Source organism: Mirounga leonina, unplaced genomic scaffold (genome assembly GCF_011800145.1).
Source record: "Mirounga leonina isolate KUSES-001 unplaced genomic scaffold, KU_Mleo_1.0 Mir_174, whole genome shotgun sequence".
In the NCBI taxonomy this organism is placed as follows: Eukaryota; Metazoa; Chordata; class Mammalia; order Carnivora; family Phocidae; genus Mirounga; species Mirounga leonina.
Window position 1 is genome coordinate 67,065,673 of NW_023270451.1, and position 23,745 is coordinate 67,089,417.

Here is a 23,745-nt window from a genome sequence, read left to right on the forward strand (position 1 = left end):
ATTTTTCTCTCTCTCCCTTTCATTCTCTTTAAATTCAAATTTTAGATAACGGGGAGGGGAAAGACAAAAGCTGGTAAGGCATGTTGAAAGCTTTTGTCCTTAATTCTATGCTGGGCAAGCTTGGTTAATAGTTGCTTAGGATAATAATGTTCCAGGGCTATATTTCCAAAACGTTTGGGTGTTTTTCTGATACTCCAAAGAGTATCTCAAAATTTTCAGGATGTATTAAAACAAAGTTAAAGGAATGTACTGTGATTTTGCCACATTTAAAAAATAAGTCTAAATAAATTAAGTTCATTCAGAAAATAGGTACTGCCTACTTTATGTCAGCTATTATAGGGCTAGGCACTTAAGTGCAGAAAGATGCAGCCCTGGCCCTCGCAGACATCATAATTTAGAAAGGAAGATAGAGAGTCAATTAATAATTGTAAAATGGTATGATGAATCCTCACAGGGGAATATACACGAAGAAGAAAATACATGTGATGTTATTTTCACATGTCTGGCTTATTAAACACCCAGTAATGACAGCTGTTATTATTTCATGTGGTTTTCCTCTGCTCACTAAGCACCAGCACCACTGTTCCTCCACGAGAAATCTGTAATTAGGGATAAGAAGTGAAGAGAACATGGCTTATGCTCTATGCTGTGGAGAGAAGGAAGAGGCTGGTAGTGGGCAGGTTGTGGAGTGGGAATCTGAGGCCTTATCTGCTTTGTCTAATAATGTCTGTTAGCTGACAGGATACAGAAGGGAACGATTGTGCCCTTGGTTCTCTACTGGCCTTGTAGGTACTCAGTTCAGTTCTGTGAATTGATTTGAGCAGCATTAACAGGGGTGGATCATTAAACATTTGTGCTGTTTTTGCTTCGCTTTCTCTATCTTTTCACGTAGAGGCTTATTTGTGTGAATCTTTTCTTGCCTGCTCAGTCATTCCAGCTTTCTCTTCCAAACCCCCTGTATTGACTATAAAATGTCAGTGCACAGAAGTTCAAAATGCAGTAACAAATATGTCTTTGTTCTTTGGGCATTTCTAATCGCCAAGACCTATCTCACCCCGCCACAGGTGGAGTTGTCCCCCAGTCTCCTCTCTGACCCGTTGGTGGGTGGGGCTGCTCTCCTGCCCTTTGGGGCTTCTTGGTAACACCCTTAGTTTAATTCTCACCATATATCAATACCTACAGCTGCTGATTCGGGGCTGTTGGCATTCTCCCCGCTGCCAAACCCAGCTCTGTGATAATGACAGCGTTTGCCAGCACGCTTATGCGGTGACTCAGGAGACAGGGTGGCCAGCAAAGCAGCCTCTTTGTGGGAGTGGATTTTGAGAAGTGCTAATTCCGTGGCGGTTTGGAGATATTAATATCGTCCTGGCAGTAGATAAACAGGCAGCAGAGGGGCACATAATGAGAGTCAGCCATAGCATCTTTTCCTCTTTTCTCTACCCGCACATATTTTTTTCTTCTTTTAAAAAAGTAAATTCCTGGGTTTTGATGAAGAAAACCCTTCAGTGGCTTAAACCTGCATGTAGAGTGGTTAGTCCAGCTTCCAGCATCTCCAGAGTCTGAGGTTCTAAGAACACTAGTGTATTAAGAGGTAACTACATTTCTAACAACACTAAATCCTAGCATATGGTACAGTAGCCTATTGCTTACCCTACCTCCTCCCTGAAGGGCAGCTAACCAGATGGTTTGAGCAGGGCCTTTGGTGTAACTATGACAGACACAAAGAGAGACATAACCATCACTCTCCCCCATTAGTATCATGCCTCTTGTCCTCCAGTGCTTGCTACAGGTAATTTTTGAAAATTTTGTTTTTGCAGTTTGCAGCTTATTTTGCTTCACATCAAACGTCCCTTTCCAGCTTGGGGAGGAATCATGCAAATTTTTATTTGTTGTCTGAGAGTCCTTTCCAGCATACTCTTCTCTAGTTAGAGGATATGGAGGCCACTTATGGTGGCACCTCTTATTCTGGTGAAGAAAAGAAGATTAGACACATTTGAGAATTGCTTTAAGCAGGGTTTTAATCTGACTCTTTCTGTAGTCCTAAAAGGACTCTTTATTTGGAGTATTGCTCCAAAGCTGGTCATCTCTGATTTTATACTTTTTACCTAATTCCCCCCCCCCCATCTCATGCCATTTCTTCATAAGGAATTTTCATTCCACCATAGGAACACGACCACCACCCCCCCACCCCACCCCCCGCCTGCCACCAAATTCATTCATAGCCTTACCTTCTAGAAGCCCCTTTTGGGTGGAAGAGCCACTGTCTGAGAAGACAGAGAAGCACTGGGGGGTTATGTTAAACTAATCTTTCTAACATTGCCAAGCTGAAACAAGGCACTTTTCTAGAGTATAGGCTAGAAAGGAGATTTTAAGAAATTTAGGTCATGCTTTTATGTGTTTTGTTTTTTATCTGTGTGCCTGATATTTTAGAGAAGACTTTTCTTGAGGGTACTGGCTTGTTTATAACATTCTGTAAATAGCCCTGCCTAATGTGGGCTTTTTACAGATACTTTCTGCTAGTTCTTATGTATGGATTGATACAGCATCTGACTGTAGTAACCAGAAAAATGCTGAGCTAGGGAACTTTGTTATTCCACCTTTTATTGGGATTTCTAGCCTAGCGACTTATTGGTCTTGAAATCCTTGGCTTCTCCCTCCTGTGTCAGGACGCGTTAAGACCTCCAGGTGCTAACTGTTATTATTTCTGTTGACTGAGCCCCATATGCACCTCTAGTGCTCACTGACCTATCTTTTCTGTTGCAGAAACATTGCTGAGGCCCTTGTCAGCAAAGGTCTGGCCACGGTGATCAGATACCGGCAGGATGACGATCAGCGGTCCTCTCACTATGACGAGCTGCTTGCTGCAGAGGCCAGGTGAGACGAAGAATTCTAAAGAGAACACGTTGAGACCAACAGCCCCAGCCCCACTGTTCTTCCTTCCCACTATACTGCCTATCCCTGAGCAGAAGGGGATGGAAAGCAATATGCCAAAAAAGCTTGTAGTATGCTTTTATCCCAGTTTTTCCCCCATCAAAAGAAAAGGGGCACACTTTGCGTGTGCTGTGTAACCTTGATTAAGTACACTTGGGCCTCCATTTTTTTAAGTCTGGAAAATAGGCATGTATTAGATATGATCTCATGTAGATGCCAAATGAATCGTAGGTGAGAATATAAGATATTTTTACCACCACCATCCTATCATTCCCTGGGACTAACAATGAAGTTCTGCCTCTGTGTGCAGGACATCTGCCTCAGGTTCTTACCTCCAGAGACCTCTGCTCCCCAGCCCTTCCCATTTATCACCTCTCGACCTTTTGTCATGTACAAAGGAAATGAAAACATTTATTACGAAATGAGTTTTTGTTTCCCACTTCTGACAGCTGGCAGGGAAGAGCATTTGAGAAGCCCTGTGACATTTTACTCTTGTCCTTCATCCCTGCGGCTGGTTGCCCCAAGGACGTGCATACTGCTTGGTATTATTTCTTACCAGTGACATTCCTTAGGGTCTTACTCACAGAGACTTCTGTCACTGGGTGGTGCTGGTAGTTTAGTAATTCCCAGACTTCCCAGGAAAGAGCAAAAAATGAGCTATTGGTGAACTGACTTGGGTAGTTCAGCAGACTGCTTGGTCTCAACCAAAATACAGCCACTGTTTCGAAAAGGCGCATGTCGCACTCAGCCACTTATTTAGTTCTAGAAGTTCGGTAGTTGCCAGGTTATGCTCCACAGTTTGAGGAATGAGTTTGGGCCCATGTTATCTATACCTCAGACTTTGTCATTGAGATCACTTCTTTTGCTCTTTGGCCCAGAACGGTGCTCTGATATGTGACATTTACCTCTAACACCATGTCATATCCTGATGGATAGAGCATCTGTAGAATGTCACACAGAATGTCAGCTAAGAAATCAGCCTGTCAGACTATTATAGCTTTTTGGATTCTTTCTTGTGGGTTTTTCCCAATAGACCCTATCTAAAACCTAATTCATGAACACAAAGAGTTCAGTGAAAACACCAGTATCTTTGGTTGATTAAGGCTCTTTAATGGCCAGCATAAAATAATATGATATATAATCCATAATTGGTGTTTCTCCTGATCCTTCCTCACTTCTTCCTTCTCTCCCTGCCTATATTATCACTAAGGCAGCCTGGCTGAAAGAACCCATATTGGGAAATGCAGCTTCATATTGTTAAGTACTATTTGATGATCTAGATACTCTAGGAAATGGATAGTAATTAGACCACACTTCAGTGGGATTCAGAGGGTGAGTCTGTGCTCAGTCTGTGGGTGGGCTCAGAGTGACCTGGTGGTAACTTGAAAAACAGGTTATAAGTTCCCAGCATAGCAGGAGCACTAAGCAATACAGTGGGAGCTAGACTCCTGTTTTTGGCCCAGTGTCACTCTGCCACTAGTGAATATTTGTGACAGGCAAATATACAGGAAAATAATTTGCATAGCTGCTCTGGAAAGTAAGGCCAAAACAAACTTTCTTCTTCTTCTTTTTTTATCTTTTAATTTTTTTAAAAATAAGCTATACACCCAATGTGGAAGGCTTGAACGCATGACTCTGAGATCAGGAGTCACATGCTCTACCGACTAAGCACACAGTAGGTAGACATGTACTATGTCTAATGAGGATGCATAGATAGTGAGAGCTTTTTCATAGATTATGTTCTAAATATATTTTAAATTTTTATTTAAATTCCAGGTAACATACAGTGTAATATTAGTTTCATGTGTATAATATAGTGATTCAGCACTTGCATACATCACCCAGTGCTCATCACAACAACAGGTATACTCCTTAATCCCCATCACCTATTTCCCCTGTCCACCTCCCCTCTGATACCATGAGTTTGTTCTCTATAGAAAGAGTCTATTTCTTGGTTGGCCTCCCTCTTTTTCCCCCCCTTTGGTCGTTTGTTTTGTTTCTTAAATTCTACATACGGAGTGAAATTATATGGTATGTGTCTTTCTCTGACTGACTGACTTCACTTAGCATTATACTCTCTAGCTCCATCCATGTTGTTGCAAATTGCAGGATTTTGTTCTTTTTTATGGCTGAATAATATTCCTGCCTGTGTGTGTACACACCACTTTATCCATTCATCAATCAGTGGACACTTGGGCTGTTTCCATAATTTGGCTGTTGTAGATAATGCTGCTACAAATATTGGGGTGCATGTATCCCTTCGAATTAGTATATTTGTATTCTTTGGGTAAATACCTAGTAGTGCAATTGCCAGATCATAGGGTAGTTCTATTTTTAACTTTTTGGGAAACCTCCATACTGTTTTCTTTTTCTTTTCTTAAGATTATTTATTTATTGGGGTGCCTGGGTGGCTCAGTCATTAAGCGTCTGCCTTTGGGTCAGGTCATGATCTCAGGGTCCTGGAATCGAGCCCTGCATCGGGCTCCCTGCTCCGCGGGAGGCCTGCTTCTCCCTCTCCCACTCCCCCTGCTTGTGTTCCCTCTCTCGCTGTCTCTCTCTGTCAAATAAATAAATAAAAATGTTAAAAAAAAAAAAAAAGATTATTTATTTGTTTATTTGTCAGAGCACAAGCCGGGGGAGCGGCAGGCAAAGGGAGATGCAGGCCCCCCCACTGAGCAAGGAGCCCAGTCCGGGACTTGATCCCAGGACCCTGGGATCATGACCTTAGCCGAAGGCACATGCTTAACCAAATGAGCCACCCAGCAGGTGTCCCTCCATGCTGTTTTCCAGAGTGATTGTACCAGTTTGTATTCTCACCAACAATGCAAGAGGGTTCCCCTTTCTCCACATCCTCACCAACACCTGTTGTTTCTTGTGTTGATTTTAGCCATTCTAACAAGTGCAAGGTGATTTCTCATTGTAGTTTTGATTTACATTTCCCTGATGATCAGTGATGTTGAGCATCTTTTCTTGTGTCTGTTGGCCATGTGTATGTCTTCTTTGGAAAAAAAATGTTCATTGTCTCTGCCCATTTTTTAATTGGATTATTTGTTTTCTGGGTATTGAGGATAGTGAAATTTTTAACTTTGAGGTTTTAGGAAGAAAACAACTTCTTCAGCACTCATTTTAAGCAGAATCAATGTAACAACATGCTTGTCTGTTAAAGCTGTAGGCAGCCTAGAGATAATTGTGTTGAGCCGCTGCTCTCAGACTGGTGGTGGAAAAAGTGGCTTCAGGGTCATTGCAGTGTGGTAGGTTGAGTAAACAGAGAGGAGTTAACCACTTCCACACGCCTGTGAGGCATTGCCATAAGGCAGTAAGACCTAATAAAGAAGTAGGAGAAATGGCCAGCGTGACCTGTGAGTCTTCCTTTAAACAATATTGTTAGCCCCAGAATGGCGGCCCAGTGCCATCCTCTAGATACGAACCCCCAGCAAGGTGAATGAAGATCGGAGAAAGACTGGAACACCCGCCAGATGGGAATGGTGGTTCTGTAGCCATTAAAAAATGTTTTCAGTTCAGAATGCAGTCTCCCCCCGTTTTAGTGGTAGAGTTGACCTCGCTTGAAGACCACCCCTTTGCTGGCAATCAGCTTTTAGTTTGCTTTCCCTTTAAAGCCCTCCATTCCCCCATGACACATTCCTCATGTTCCCTTAGCATTCTTACTTGGTTCGGTCACATTACAGCATGTCAGAGCTCTTTTTACATGCTTCTGCTTCCCCTCATCCTGCATGTCTGTTGAATATTATTCGAGTTTAGGGTTGTTTTCCCCTAGATAGATGAGCTATTTTTTCCAGTTGAACTCTGCCTTGTAATTTTATGCCCCGTTGGTGCGGTTCCGCCGCCTCCCAGCTTAGTGTCCTCTGCAGATCTCATTAGCGAGTTGTTTCCTCCTTTCCTGGGCCCTGAATAGAACCGCTAAACAAGAATGGCTTTGGTGTTGACCCCAAGTCTCTCGCTGCATGGACTGTCACTTAACTGTCTTTTGATTATCATCCTTCAGCTACTTTTTAACCTTCGGTGATTGTGTGCTGAACCAAGCCAATTTGAATTAATTTCCCAAGTACAATTTCTTGAGGTGCTGTATCTAATGCTTTAGCAAAGGCCAAATTAATACCATCTGCTATATTCTTATCCGTCTTTCATCCTGGAACTCGTTGGGTAAATAATATGTGGATGTAGGTGACGTAGCAAGGCCAGCACTTTCTTTAGCCCTTCCTCTCAGGAGTGTTGATTCCAACAGATTGCTTTGTCCCTGACCTCTAGATTCCTGTTTTTCCCTCTGGTTATCACTAGCGATACCAACATTGGTGCACAGTGCTCTTCCATTGACTTTGCTTTCCACAGCACTGCTTGGCCATTAATCCTTTTAGAGAAACATTGTAAGCTTCGGGGAAAGGGCAGCCTGTTAACTCGGCTGACTTCGAGGGTCAGCGCAACTGCCTGCCCAGGACTTGATGAGCTTTCTCCGGGCTCTGCAGCCGATGCTTTCCCCACCAGAGGGGCTATGTTCTGCCACACCTTCGCAGGCCATGTGGTTGGAGCTCCGGGAGTGAGGCATTGTGTGCTCATTGGGAAGCCAGGAGAGAGACGGGAGAGGAAAAGAACCAGTTTGAAGTTTGCCTGCTGCTTTCAAGCGTATCCACCTGCCTGCCAGAGACAAGACAAGCTCCTAGCATCTCGGCAGCTCTGTTCAGTGTGCTGACCCTTCGAGGCCCCTTCATTCACCTGCCTCTCTGCTTTTGGGAAACCCTCATTATACCTCCAGTAGCTGGCGTATTTAGAGGAAAGCACATTTTTTTTTTGTTGAAAGGATAAATAAACCCCTAATTCCCAATAGGCACCTTCCTTTTCAGTTCACTTGTCTATCATCAACTGCCTCCTCCCTCATTACCTTGTGTCCTGGCAAGATAAGGTTTTGGCATTTTTGCTGGTACTCTCACAGCTTGCTTGTCTTGTGGGCTCCATTGAAAAGCCCTTGATTCTGTCCCAGGCTCCTGAGAGGTCCAGTGTGTGTACTTCGTGTTTTTAATAAAAAAGACCTTATATGCAGCTGACCTGCGCTTCGTGTTGTCACTCCTGAACTCGGTTCCCTCTTGTAGGGGCCTCGTATGGGCTTCGTTGGGAGTCTGACACATCATGTCTTTTCTGCACCACCTAATTTGTCATCCCCATATAGACTTTCCAACATTTTCAATTTTTGTTTTACTGCAGTATTTCTCGCTCAGCTCGCTCACTGCATTACTTGGCTTGATGGGTGTTCTAAACTTAAGGTGGGGCTTTTGACTCCTTCAGAGAATCTGTCTCATATCCTTCTGAGGTATTTCTAAGATACTGAGTCATTACTGGGACCCTTCTTATTTTCTCTCATACTCTAGCCCTGTGTATTTGGTATAACACTTCCAGTTTAATTTTAAGTAGGCCAGAATGTGAATTTCCTTAGCATTCTAAGAGGTCTTCCACGTGGGGTTTTGTTGAGCTTGCTATGGGCACCGAAGATGAGCTGGTAATGCTTGGAGCCAGATCAAAGCCTGGCTGTGTGCCTTGTTTTCCTTGGACATCCAGACCCGGGGGATATCATCTGTGTGCATTCTCCTGAAGCTACCACTAACTTGATTTAAAAATGTAATATTTTAAAATTTCTTAGAAACTGTTAGAATCTGTGGCTTGTTGCAGGAAAACACAGAAGTTATGTTAGCTCAGTGTTGGGGCTTTATTCCTTTAAGGCACCTCTTAATTCTAAGATTTTGCAATTTCAACATGAGGATGTATATATTCAGAAAAGAAATTGATGCCCCAGCTTGACTGTGGGAAAGCAATTGCATCGAACAATCTAGTGTCTGAGCAGATTTAAATGAATTTAGATTCATTCTGGACATACATAATGAGGTTGGGGTTATCTCATGAGAAGAGAAAAGGGCAGACTCTCCCTTATCTTTTTGTGTGTATCCTCTTTCTCCCCCGGCGCACTGCAGATTCAGAAAACTGGTGGTGTCTTCCATCTTTGAAAGGCAAGCAGAAGCCTGCCCCCATCTCAGCTCTGCCTGGGCTCCCTGTCTTTCCAGTCTCCACAGGAACTCATGTTTCTGATGGAACAAACCTTGCAACATTCCCTTTATTTAAAAATAAAAGCAAACAACTAGTGCTCCTGCCTTTGCTGACCTCTGCACCTCTAATCTCCAAACCCCATAAACACCAGTCCTTGATTAAAATCCTGTCAGATGTCTCTTGCTTTTACCTAGTGTGGTTGACAGCACCCTCCCTGTTGCAGAGTTCTCTCTGCTGGAGCCTCTAGGAAGTCTGTGCTGGCATTTCCATCACAGACTTTGATCAGGAGGCTAGAACTTGGTGTTTCCTAAGCTGTATCAGTAGTCATTATTAAGAGGGAAACTGTTTGAAGTAACATTCTCTCGAGGCCTGGGTGGCTCAGTCGTTTAAGTGTCTGCCTGCAGCTCAGGTCATGATCCCGGAGTCCTGGGATCAAGTCCTGGGTCGGGACCCTTGCTCAGTGGGGAGCCTCCTGCTCCCCTTCCTGTGCTCTCTTGCTCTCTGAAGTAACATTCTCTCTTGATGATGTAGTTATTAGGGGCCAAGGTGGGCTTACCATTTCCATGCATTTGTAGCAGTGAACTCTTAAGTGTGTTTTGCATTTCCACTGAAATGCTTTCAGTACCACTGGGAGAGAAGTGCTTTGGGTCTCCTATTCTTCATGTAGCCAGAGCGGCTCCACTTTCTTCCTGATTTATGGATGTTTTTCCACAAAATTTCAGTGGGTGAAAAAAATGTTTTTAAAGCTGTTTCTTGAAAAAAATACAGAACTTTTGGATAGGGTCCCTCCTCTCTGTATCTTTAATTTAACTGTCATTTACAATACTGGTTATGAACGAAATGTGAAGACTTCCTCACCAGCACTTTCCATTGCTAAGTTAAAACCTCTGGCTTTCGGATCCTTAAATGGAAGAGCTCAACACTACTGGTGTGACACAGTTCCGATTTGTTAAATGTCTTAATAAAAAGCAAGTTTCATCTGTGTATACCTATCCAGTGAGAAAACCGGGGTTGAGTGTGTGTTTTGAAATTTTAAAACCAATATATCCTATCACAATGTACAGATTATATGAGTTAACTGGTTCTCCCAAGAAAACAGATCATTCCTCTTCTGGGAATAGTTGTTCAGGGCAGGTTTATCTTGCATGCGATGGCTTTGCATTCATTTCTGTTCTCCATTCTCATATTCTTGAGCGTATCCTGGGTCCCAGGCATTGGGGATAATAGTAATGAAGAAAAAAAATAATAGACTCAAGCCTTACAAAGCATGTAATCTCGGAGGAACCAACATTAAATAACTTTAATAGCACCTCTGGAAATTGTGATTTTCCCTATTTCTTCGCTTTTCCTCCTGTTTTCTTAGCCCCTCCTCCTTTCTCCCTTTCCGTTATTAACACTGCCTGCCTTACATCTTTTTTTATTCCATCTCTCATTTCTATTAAATTTTCCCATGAGAGCGTTTCCCTGAAATTCATCTCTTCCATCCAGTCTCTGTTCTTAATCTTCTTGCAATTTCAACATGAGGATGTATATATTCAGAAAAGAAATTGATACAGGTACAGCTTTAAATAAACCAAGATTTCTCACTTTCAATCTAATGACCTCAACAAGTGAAATTTCTCTTTGAATAAAACTAGGTCCTACTGGATACTGTGAAAAACAGAGCTTTGATTGGAAGTTTTCCCCTTTCCTTTACTGTTTAGTTGTAGAATTCTGTAACCCTGGGGTGCTGTTGGGTTTCTAGCCCAGTTGTCCTGGAAAGCTGGAGTTGGGTGAATGGGCTTCTGCCCTCTCCACTCAGCTGCATGACATCATGCCGGTACAGGTTGGAGGCCAGAACAGAGAAAGGAGGCTGTTCTTTCTCTTCAGTATATCCTAGTGGCTTCCTTTCTTTTTTAACCCTGAAAATGCGCACCCCACTACATTTTGGGCTTGCAGTTATGTGTCATGGTCATGAGGTTGTTAATGGGATTCAGCACATGTCAGTGGGGTGGGGTGGGGGTTCACTCTTGAGTAGGGTAGATCAGCTATTGCAAGTGGATGTGATAACAGGAAAATGCATTAAAAGAGCTGGTGTGGGGAAGTGATTTGACGATACAGCTGAATGTGGGGAAATTTAGCTTTTCTCTTTCTTCAGAAAAGATGATGCACTCAACATCCAAATAGCAGTAATCAATCTGCATTTAAAGCAACACAAATGGCCACTTCTGGAGAGCTGCATAATGTCTCCATTTCTAGATAGTTTTCTCCTTCAGGATATTAAGAGGATCTGTTCACTCTCTTTATCCTATCCTTCTCTTCCCTCCCTACTCCCAGTTCCTTCTGGTAGAACTCAGGCTGTGAGATGTATCTTGATGACTAGTGTGAGGGTTTGGGGTACAGTTGGAACCCATTAGGTTTTTCTGCTTTGTTGTACACAGAGCCATGGGTGGTTCTACAGGTCCTGGTCAAATAATGAACTCATAATAAATCTTCCTTGCCCAATCTTTTCTGTAATTATTGGTCTGCTCTGGTTATATTCATTCAGAGGAAGTTCTAGAGGTATCTTTCTAGATAATCTGGTTTGTCTGCACATACCACATAGGAGCTTATCCTCTTCACTGTTCTCTTGGCTAAGAGGCACTGCTCCTTTCACACAGTGCCTGAATATTTGGTTTCAAAATATATTTCAGATGTATTTCAAAATAACATTTGAAGATAATCATACTGGAAATGTAATTTTAATTCAAAATGAATTGTAACAATAGTGAGAACACTTGACCTTGACCCTTGACTCTTAAACATCTTACAAACTGACTACCTAAACCATTGGTTCTCAAAGTATGATCCTCCACCCAGCGATGTCATTGTCACTTGGGAACTTGTTAGAAATGTGAATTCACAGCCCCCCCCCCCCCACCATTTTCCCCCACCTGAGACCTACTGAATCAGAAACTCTAGAGTTGAATCACAGCAATCTCTTAAAATACATACTTGAGGTAATTCTGGTACACACAAAAGTTTGAGAACCACTGCCCAATTCCTGACCACTGTAAAATAAATCAAAATAGGTGTCCTTTTTATGACCATGACACATAATTAAAGATTAATAATCTTTATTATAATTGGAATTAAGATCATGGTTCTAAGTAATAGAGAACAAGCCAGGGAATGGAGAAGCTTTGGATTTCTTTGGGCTTGGCTACCTAGGAGTGCCTCCCCTGTGATCACAGCCATACTTGTTCCCCACCAAGGCAGTTGAATAGCTGCTTACTCCCTTTGACTCTTGTCTCTATCCCCTTCCTTATCCTCTGCATTCATGGCTCCTTAATTTGATTCCTTCTGAGTAGCCTCTACCAGCTCTTGGCTAATTTAATATGAAATCATCTTGAGGGTTGCTGTGCTTGCTTGATTTGGCTCATCTGCAATATCAGGTGGTTGAGTGGGTTGGAGAGCTGAGTCTCTATTACCAACATCCCTATCCTACTTTTGCTCTAATCCTTGGAAATCTCTCAGGACGACTGTAGTTCGAATAATTAATCACTGATACATCAATGTGCAGAATTTTATAGCTGCTTGTGAATAGGAAATCCTCTTCATAGCTTTCTTTCATTTGCAGGATTCTTTGCATCTAAATTTCTTATAAACTCTCTTGTGCACTTCTGTTTTATCCTAAGCTGCCCCTCACTCTCCCCCTCCAGCTTTGGGCACAGAAGTTGAGAAGGATTACTTCCCATTCCTTTTGCTTTTGCATCAAGTTCAGGGAACCAGATCCCTAGTGGAATGGCAATGAATCTTTTCTAGTAGGTCCCAGTAAATGTAGCTCACATTGGAAAAACCATTTTCTAAACAGTGGGTCTGTTGCTTTTCACTCAGTCAAAAGACACATTAAAATTTTCTCTGATTTGTTCATGTACCAGTGACAAATATTTCATCAAATGTATTGGGGATAAAAACACACACATGGTTTCGTGGGGATTTGGATGAGCAATTAAATCATTACAAATAGAGTTGTAAGAGTGGAGATATATGGTAGGTATCTTGATGCATAGGGAAGAAGCACCTAATTCACAGCCTTATCCCCTGAGTCCATGAGGCAAGGCATGTTCTGCTAGTTCACCTTAGGAAAGGGAGATGGAAACCGGAATCAGTATGCATCGCCCTGTGACACGGCGGTTCCACTTTTATGAATTTATCCTAAGGAATAATTAGGGAAGCACCCAACAGTTTATTTAAAAGCTAGTCCTCATGGCATTATTTATAATAGTATTCTATTCACATAAGCGTCTAGCAATAGGTGATTGATTAAATTATGGAGCTTGCATCCATGTGATGGATTTATCTTCAGCTATTAGATGATATAAAAAATTAATAGCGTAAGGAAGCATTCATTTAATTACCATTTCTAGCAGAAAAAAGAGACTACAAAACTATTCCGTAATTTTCTTAAAGTATAGGTGGATGGGTGTGTGTGTATAAGCACTTAGAAATTATGTTAGTGGTGCTTTGATCTTGGAATAAAATTATGGATCATTGTTTCACCATTTGTTTTTCTTTTTTTTTTTTTTTTAAAGATTTTATTTATTTGAGAGAGAGCGAGTACATGAGAGGGGGGAGGGTCAGAGGGAGAAGCAGACTCCCTGCCGAGCAGGGAGCCCGATGCGGGACTCGATCCAGGGACTCCAGGATCATGACCTGAGCCGAAGGCAGTCGCTTAACCAACTGAGCCACCCAGGCGCCCTCACCATTTGTTTTTCTGATGACCGTGTATTGTCTTTGTGATCAAGACATGGAAAGTTATAAAAGCAAGGTCATTGGGGCTATCATTGCTTCCAATCTCACCTTTCTTGAGGCCTTGTCCTCTCAAAAAGACTTTAGACTACCCAGCTCTAAGACTCCATTGGTCCTAATCTGGGACAGTGGAGTTTGCTTGTGTTTCCCATCAATCTAGCATTGGGGTACCTCTTCTCTAGTAGTTGTCCACCACAGAACTCACAGTCTGTCCTGCCCCCCCACCCTTAGCCCTGCAGCTATGTTGTCACACTTGGCACAATAGCACGTGTCTTGGTTTCTTCTTATGTTAGTTTTAGATGAGATGATGGCTTAGAGTTCTTTATTTGCTTTATTGCCTCATAATACCTACTGACTCATTAGTCCGCCTACCTCCCCTTGACCGTAGGATTCAGTTTTCTCATTTCCAGTCCATGTACTCTCCATCTTTTCTGTCTTATCAGTAATTCTGATTTCATTGAAAATCCAGCTGCACGGTCTTAGCACCCCCATCTACCATTGTGCACCTGTGCCTGCTCGGTATCCGATTTTCTGAGCGTCAGGACCCTGTTGCTTCCTCCAGCTGCCAAGGAACCAGTAGAAAGGCCAAAGGGATTGTTTATTGCTGCTGTGTTTCATTGATATCTATATTTGGTTCATGCTGAAACACAGTGAGAGTTGCTTTAGAAGTTTAGCAAGTTATTTACCCTTTGTTCTGCTTTTTAACCTTTTCTTTTGGAATTGTTTTCCTTTCCCCTCAGTCATCTATCCTTGCTGTCTAGTAGGAGTTCCATATCCTGCCACTTTGTTGTGTTTCATTGTTTATGGTGGTCAGAGCTTTGCTCCCACTCAACTGCCATTCCCATTGTTGCCCATCTCCTCTAGTCCTTAATGTACTTCTGCTTCTGCTCAGAGGCTAGGCTCTAAGCTCCTCTGCTCTGCGTTCCGAGTAGCAAAACCAAGATGCCTGAGAACTGGAGCATAGATCATGAAACTATCCAAGAGAGCCAGCAAGCCTCACTCTCCTGCCCTGCAGTCACTTGGGCATTACCCATGTCTCCAATTTGAAATATTTTCAGCATTCCGTGTTAGTCAGTCACCAGTCATTTGCTCAGCTTTACTGGCACACAATAATCGAACTAGATGACCCTGAGTTATAGAACTTATGTGAACATAGCTTCCGTGTTAAACACCATTATAAATATTAAGGACAAAATCCTAACCCTCAAAGGGCCTGAAGTCTACCTACAAGAAGTAGAGTAACGTGTAATGAACTTTGAAAGTAATGTATTACATTTCGTAATTGCCTGCTGAACTGAATGATACACAAAACACTCATGTATAGATGAAATATAATAACTGTATATATGAGAATATGATTCTGCTATCATTTCAAAGTATAGTTCATGGAGACTCCCAGCATACAAACTGCAGCTTACCTAGGTAGGACCCCAGGTTAAGTATTCCTGAGGTGGTAACTAATTTATGATTGTGGTGAGGTTGTTGCTATGGATACACTTTAACTCTCTTCATTCTGTAGTTTGGACCTGGCTAGGCACCCGTAATGAGTAACTTACACACAGGACACATGGAGAGCGTGGGCCTAATTGGTTTGGAAGGAGTAATATGGAAATCATGTGAGGACATAAACTGGGACCGTATGGTAGAGGCCCATGAAAACCAAATATTGTATTTTTCACTTGATGTCAAAGGCTGGTAGTCTTTGTTTTGGGTATAAAAGTAGGTCAACAAAGTAACAAAATAGATTTTTATGGAGAAGTCATGCAACAGTGTGTGCAGTGTCAAAAGGGATTGAGTGAACTTAATTAAAAATTTCCTAATGTTATCTTGGAATAAATTGGGGAGGGCCTGGCCCAATAGGGTTACAAAGGCCATGTGAGTACAATTAGGAAGGAAGAAAATATTGGATGTAGGCGATGAAGCAGAAGCAATTAAGGGACTTTTGGGTTCCTCATTACCAGGAAAGTGTTGTTAAGGGGAAATTATGGATTCAGGATCTCCTGATCTTTCTCAGCTCTACGTCCTCCTTTGCCTCATCATTCCCTGGCTCCCTCACTGTTGTATGCTATTTCTGCTTTCCATTACTTTGTTTTCTTTAGATCTCTTTTATGTATGAAAGTAGTTCTTATGAAACCCTGTTGGAAGCTCCTGTTCCCCAGAAAAATTCACATGTGTAATTCTGTCGTTTCAGGGTAGTTTATAGATACTCCTAACGTCCTAAGTGTGAAGCTCACATATGTCCCCAGGTTAAGAATTCCTGATGAGACCACTGTTCTATGATTGGGTCAGGTTGGATCTAACTGTAAAGACTTTGGCTTTCTTTGTTAATATATATTTTTGAGAAATTACAATCTACCATCATTGAATTGGAATTAAGAGCATGGCCTAAAAAATAATAATAAAAATTTAAAAATAAAGACCACACACAGCCTGTTTGTTGGCACAAGATGAACTGTTGCATGTCAGTGGTGCCTTGGAGAGGGTTGGTCCTTGGGTTTTACTGCCTGAGCAAGGGACCTTAAAACCTTAGAGCAAACTCCATTCCTTTGCATTAAGAGTGCTAAGATTCTATTCCTGTGGTGTTGAGGCAGTGGACGTAATCTCGCTTAAACTGTGTTCTTGCCTGTCTTTGCAAAGTTCATGTTTTAACTTCAACTGGGGAGGCAGTAGCATCTCATACATGAGAATTTCGAACTTCAAAGAAGAAAAGTGTTTTCCAGTGATTGGAATGGGATTCCTCTCCCACACTGTGGCTTCTAGATACTTCTAGAAAGCTGAGTTTTTATCCCTCTTCTGCCCTGTTACCCCTTTGCGTATGTAGGTGGACATACACTCATTTTTCCTGCCTGGTGATGATTTCTGTCCATTATTGGTACCTCTTGGCTTTGCCATCCTTATACTGCTGCTTCCCAGAGAGGAAAGCTTCTGAGAGGAGCAGGCTGTGTTCTGCCCCACTGCTTCCTTTCTCTGGGCTGGCCTGAGCACTAGCCTGCTTTTGTGAGAAAGCAGCTATTAAGCAGACACAGCAGGAGAAGTTTAGAAGTCAGGAGTTTCATTCCTTGCCTAATGAAAAGAGATGTTGAGCTGTGGTTGCAGCCTGCAGGGAGAGGGAGAGGGAGTGTGGGGAGGGGAGTCAGGTGTTGGCTCTGTGGGGAGGGTTTCCGTGGAAGCAAATTGCTACCTGACGTCCTCCCAGGTCTCAAAGACCAAGCTTCCCAAACCCAGGGAAACTTGGTTCCATAAGATGCAGGGGCCCCCACTGAGAAATAGTGACAAAGCAGCAGACGCTGGATCTCCACTTTATTTACCATTTATGCAACAGTTAGTAGGCAGTCATGTCACATATCCTTATAGTCCTGGAACAAGATGTATATTATATTTCCTTTGGCAAAGAACCATGGCAAGCCTGCCATTCTTGGTGCTTGCTCCTTTCCTCTTTGAGCTACATGCATGGATGTACTTCCCCCAGATACTCTCTTGAGAAGAAGCTCTTGCTGTGGCATCAGCCTTGTTTCAGGCTGAGGGAGGTTTTTGGGGGATGCCTCCCGGGTCATTTCTGCAGCAGTTTGGGAAGAAAAGCTGAAGCAACCTCAGCACAGGGAAGGAGACCCACGCTGAATTAGACCATGTAGCTAGCTGATTTCTCAGAGCCCTCATACTTTGCCACCTCTGTCCGGTGTACCACTTACCCTTTAGAGTGCTTCCTAGCTGGGCATTATTTTACTTAGTGTTTATAAATTATTAACTTTCAATTTTGCTTCTGTTTTAAGAACTAACAGTGAGAACTGTTTCTCTGTTTATACGTAGTGGTAATAAAATACTGCTTTCTTGCTGCCTCTTGAATGTGCCCGAAATTGATCTAATTTAGCAATCATAAGTATGAAAAGATTAAGTCTTCGAAGGTTTTTCCAAAATTAATGCCTATATGCAAATAAATGATAGTTCCTTTTTAGGAACAAGGTAGAGCATAAAGAAGTTTTTCTTAAACATTTTTTATTAAGGCTTAATTCTATAGAATTTTGGTTTTTAATTCATGTTTTCTGGTTTTAAGGTATTATTTTTTTTCTCCCTTAAGCATGCTTAATCTTGGCTAAGTCCTGGATTTCTGCAGAATTTTGGTTTATCACCTCACTGCTTTTGCCTCGAGAACCTTTGTTTTCTAACTTACTGCTCAGGCCCTGTTCTTTTTTCCCTGTAGTTTATGAGATGCTGTCCAGCCCCCAGGAAAGGCCACAAGTTCAGCAGTGCTGTCACACGAACCCATCTGTTTATAGGGCAGGTCCATTTATTTTGGTTGTCCTTGTTGTTAGAAGAGGATAAGGCTGTAGGCATTTTGTGCCCCCAGAGGACCTGCAGAAGGCTTAGCAGGCCTCGCCTTGAAGAAGGGGAGTTAAATCAGGGTGGCTGTGAGCCTGCCTCACCTCACGGAGGCTTCTTGTTCCCAAGGCTGCTCCTTCGAGTTTAGGGTAGCAAAATGAGGAGAGCCTGTTGGTGGCAAAGGATGTTTGCCAGGCTTTGCGGGGTGGAAGAGTCAGATCTGTTGTTGGCCTCCAGCCATTGGTTTTCCATATAAGTCATCCTTCCATCCTCTGCCATTAGTTTGCAAATCCCGAGGTACTAGTAATGTATCTTGAGAACCAGCCCTGGTCTGTGATCATATAACACGTTCCCTGAATGATAAATCACTGCACTAAATTTTAAATGGAAAGTTCTGACCCACTTGTAATTTCTAAGGCTAAAAGCCCTCGATTCGAATTCAGAAAGAACCATGGGAATTCAAGGAACTCAGAAATGCTTTTTCAGTTAGCAGTGCAGATCAGAGTGAGTGTTTTGCTTTGTTTTTCTTATTAAACATCTGTACTTTCGTTTCTTACCCTTGTCATGGAATAGAAAGTAGATAGTAAGTTATCTCTGAATAGAGGATTTTTCAGATTAGTTGAGTGAGAGATCCCCAGAGATGGAGGCAGAGGTGAGGGGTGGATGATAACATCCCAAGTATATAAGAAGTCGGACTGTGCCACTTTGCACTGGGCAACTAACTCCCACTCTGTTTGGTATATGTGAGTTTGATTTAGAAAGTTAGGACCTGAAAGTAAGCCCTGCAGTGTATCGGCCTCTCCTTCTGGTCATTAATAAGTAAGAGCCTGAGCGCAGGGTAAGGGAGAAGTGTGGTTGCTGCTGTGTAGTGTGAGGGTCCGACATACCGATCCTGGTTTGGGCACTTTTCTCTACATTCGGTCTGGAATTCAGAAACTCTAAAAAGGCTAGTCTGGAGAGTGGTTACACCCCTGAATCTCTATTTTCCATTCTCTAAACTCAAGAATATGCCTTGCTTTGGTCTGCAGGGTGGCACTACATAGGAAGGTCTTCCCTAATAGTGTAGTGACTTAGTGATTTACCCATCAGCTTTTATTCTCTGGTCCTTCATTGTTACATGAGTGATCACACCCAGTGATGCTGCTTAGGCTTCCGTCCCTGAAGCTACCACTCAGGGGATTAGTAGATAAAAGATGGGAGATTGGAGCAAACCAACCAGTGATCAGATGTGTGACAGAGTTCCCCCCAAGTCCCCTGCTAAATCTGCTGTGTTATAACCTGAATCTGATTTAAAATGAGGCTTAATGTCAGTTACGTAGTTTTTGCTAATTTTTTCCCCACTCTTAAAAATGACTTCTCCATATAGTGTTTCTTCATTCAGGGCAATTTATCTTTTTACCTGGGAGGAACTTATTTCCATTAGAATTGGAACACTAGCTGCATATTTTGCATTTAAAATGTTTCATGTGATTAAATGCAGGAAGAAACATTATTACTTCTGTTTCTTAGGAGTGTGCTCTTCCAACTGATTCTTCTTTTGTGCCTGGAACAATGCCTTTAATTTGGAAACAAGTTTGGGAGCTCTCTCCGATTACCAGGCAGTATTACCAGGCACGCTGTTCGCTGAAACTAGCAGCCAAGTCCTGGAACTGGGCTTAGAAGAGCGGGCTTGTCTTCTCCCCTCTACCAAATGCTCCTGCAGAGACTGGCTACTCAGCAGTGTGCAGTGTGACTTGTGTAGTGATAGACACCCCCCCCCCCCCCCCCCAGTTTGAACAACTTCTCTTCTCACCGCTTTTTCCCCCCCCCACCTACCCCTTCCTAATGTGATTTGTATATTAATTGGGTTTTTTCTTCTTCCTTTACAGAGCTATTAAGAATGGCAAAGGATTGCACAGCAAGAAGGAAGTGCCTATCCACCGTGTCGCAGACATATCTGGGGTGAGTTGTGTCCCTGAACAGAGCTGTGTGGCTCAGAGGCACCAAGAGCTTGGCTGCTTATTCACCAAAGGACTTCAGCTTATGTGTTTTCTGTAATTCGTTTGTTTTCAGACCCAGAATGTGAATTTTTCCAGGGCTGCTGCTTTTGCATCTATGGAGATCCTATTTTATATTCTGAAAAAGCAGAATTCAAACTAGGGCATAAAACCTCCTCCTATCCCTTCACCTGAACTGTTACTGTGTTGCTTTTCCATTTTTTCATTATGAGGAGTTAGAAGATATTTCTTCCCAATTGTAGTAAGAAAAAATTACCTCCTTTTTAAATCCCTGTTCAGTTCTCACTATGACTAGAAAGTCTTAATGGAAAAAGGTCAAGTGTAGATTTTAGGACAACCTTAAAAATTAGTGGCTTCTTTTTCCTCTGGTTGTCTCTGAGTGGGAGGGATGTGCGCACATCCTGTGAGCTCATACATGTAGATGATATAGAAGAATGGAAGGCGCAAATACTTATGAGCTCCCAAAGGGCTGTGTCCAAATGACTACTTAGTGAATAGGACTTTACCCTTGCACATTTAGGATCTCTTGGCTGAAGATGATGCCTTTGTCAGTTGAGACAAGTATTTATTCAGCAAGTATTTGAGTGCCTACTGTGCCTGAACTGCTCTAGGCACTAAGAATGTAACAGTGAACAAAACTGATACACATCCTTGCATGCAAGTGGGCAAGGGAAACAGCAGCGTTGGGAAGCAGTTGCTAAGAAGAGAAACAGAACCAACTGACGGAAGAGTGAGCCGCTTAGGTGTTGATTTGATCAGGTGCCCAGAGAAGGTTCATTGGGTCATCAATTTACCCTCTGTTCCTGGGACACACACCATCCATTTCAACTCCGTAGTAACTTATGGTTAAGGAGGGGATCCAGGTCATGTGTAAGGGGGACCACATTGCCCAGGGGAGATGACTGAGGAAGGGCTAGTAAATCTTAAGCTTTTGGATACTCAGGGAGCTTGCCTTGGGCACCCAGAAGAAAATGCTCCTATAAACAAAAGCTTCTAAAGCTCAGCCTAGCCCACAGCAGTGATGGATTAGAGTGTATTATCTTCTTGTTATGTTGTGTTCCTGAGCCTGGCTGAGACTTTGCTTATTTGTTCCTTGTGACTGCTTAATATAAATGTGTCTGGCCAGCTGCCCCTTGCCTAGGAATAGCGGTACCGTGTTCATTTTGAGCAATGGGATTCTCCTGAGCTTTTCTTACCCTGACCAGTCACTTCAGACTACAGATTAAATAGTGTTCCCTACATGGAGTGGTGGACTTTTGTCAAAGAGTCGTGCCTCTGTTTAATGAGTGAGGTATGTTGATACACATTCTTTGTAGCTAAGATTCCTCTGAAGCCCAGAAATTTGTTGCCAAGGGCCTTCGAGCCCCAGGTGACTAAGATGTATCTGCTGAGGCTCCTCGTTAACAGGTGTGACTCCTGGCTTGCTGGTATTACGCCTAGTTTCCCTGTGGCTCACCTTGCCAAGTGATCGTTGACGTATGTGGTAATTGCTGCATGTGTCTCCTGTGCTATTCTCTACAATATTTTCCTTAATGTTCTTTTCTTGAAGATGGTGGAGTAATCAAAGGGCAAGTTTTTGGCTGTTCAACTGGAGGGAGAAAAAAGTTATAAATAATGGTTTTGGAAAACACAACGTTGACGACTCTACACCAGGGCCAGATGTGCCCACCCAAAAACTTAATGTCAGGCTTGCATTCCAGGGCCTTCTAGAAGCTGAATTAAACCTTGAGGATGGTGTGATGCCTTTTGGCCTGTGGAGTTCATGTTCTTGCTCAGATTTCCCATTGGCAGTGAAGGGAAGTCCTTATCAGGTTTTTGAATGGAGGCATGCTTGCCTCGGGGCTGTCCTTTTGGCACCTGCCAATGTAGTATCCTGATGCTTTTTATTGCTGTCTTTGAATCTTCCACTTATAACTTGATGTGTTTTGGTGTTGTCTTTTATTCCTTTTTGCAACAACGGTCTTAATGAAACTTGTTTCATTTTTTTTCTTCCTATTTTTTTCTCTCTTCCTTCCCCAACTATAGCTCATTTTCATACATATCTTTATTCTCCTTTCTGTCTTGATTTTGGAGAACTGGTTTGCTCTTCTGTTACTTAAAAATACATATGAGTTAAATCTCCCTCAGTTACCACAGAAATAAACAAGGAAAGCTTGAACAAGTGGGAGAGAGAAAGTGAAAAAGCTCTTCTATTTAAATAGATGTCAGAGTGACCTTGTCTACCTCCATCACACATGATTCAGCTCTGAGTGCAGGCTTTCTTTTTGTTTGTTTGTTTTTGTTTTGGTGCCCTCTGTAACAGAGGAATTTTGTCTCTTTGCTTCTAGCCCCCCGCTTCTTTCCGTCACAGTGTTAAGTATGTGTGTGTTGGGCTCCTGAAGCATGTTGGTGATGTTACTGTCCAAGGGACAGGTGAGCATGTGGGATCAGACAGGCAAATAGCTTACAGGTGGATGAAGACCAAACACCCCCAATACGAGCAATGAAATACACACATTGATAATGGTTTTGTAAAACTGAATCTTTTTTTTTCTTTTTATCTGGGTCTCTCCCCAGTTCATCGTTCCGCCTCTTAGGTGTAGGTCATGATAAATGGAAGTGTTTGTTGAGCTGATGGGATATGCAATATGCTGCCAAAATCATTTAGTGTGGACCAGTATTTATACATAATGCCTCTTGCCATCTCAATATACATCCTTGGAATAAAAACAAAAGACATATAAGCTAATCACATTTTTGTCTCCTAAACACACTCAAGAAATATGCTATGCAGAAGATCTTAATGTCATGATGTAATTTGTTCTAGGCTTAATGGCCTCCAACTTTTAGGGTTGAGTTTCTCCCGTTGTCCATATCTCTTCTCTTGCACTTTCAAAGATGATTTCACTGTGTAAAGGTTAAGAGTGCCTTAAAAGGCCTTGTATGGAGCCTTAGCCGGTGTTAAGGCCTGCACGGCTGACTTCCTGTGGTAGGAAGGGAGTAATCCCTGCACAGGAGCAGGAGGCAGAGCACCTGCTTTGGGAAGAGAGACACTAGCCTCTGGGTAGTGGAACAGGGAGGCCTTTTCGTACCCACTCGCTGGCTTTCCGGGACAGGACCGGACGTGTATTGGCTACTCGGCGTGCTTTTTCACTCTGTGTTCTGCTACGCCGTTAGAGCCTCTTGCACTACGTCCCATATTGTGAGCCTGTTACAGGTTTTTGATTTTTCAGAAATGTTGTTCGCTCCCAACTTTTGGGTGATTCCTTTCTCTGTTGTTTTCTTGTTAATATAGATGATTTTTGTCATTAATGTCAGCTGAGTGCTGTGTTTTCCATAAGGTGCACAGCATTTGTGTGTGTAACACCAACTGAGTGAACCCCGCCTTTTGGACGGGGTGTTGTTAGACCTGGCTCTTCTGCATCTTTTGCATCTGTTCTCAGGGTAACCACTAAGGAAAAAAATACTGCCAGTCTGGTAATTTGGATCCTGAAGACGTTAGTAATTTCCTTTACTTCTAATTTTTCAAGGTGAAGAAAGTGGAATATTTTAAGTACTGGTCATTGTTGTCTTTTCTGTAATCATCTGGTTTCCTTTAGGCCAGGATGTTCCTATGAATTTGAAACCAACTAAGAATTTGACAGACTTGGCACTAGATCTGATTTGATTTGGAGGATGGTTCTGTAGTGACTGCTTCACTTCA

General features: G+C 42.5%; 1 protein-coding gene across 1 annotated transcript in view; it reads left to right on the forward strand.

Moving 5' to 3' along the window:
- SND1 (staphylococcal nuclease and tudor domain containing 1) overlaps positions 1–23,745 on the forward strand; it is a 407,329-nt gene that overhangs the window by 216,916 nt on the left and 166,668 nt on the right. The window contains exons 13-14 of the mRNA XM_035021050.1: positions 2,764–2,874; positions 19,935–20,007. Of these exons, the coding sequence (XP_034876941.1) occupies positions 2,764–2,874; positions 19,935–20,007 (184 nt within the window). The remainder of the gene's footprint in view (positions 1–2,763; positions 2,875–19,934; positions 20,008–23,745) is intronic.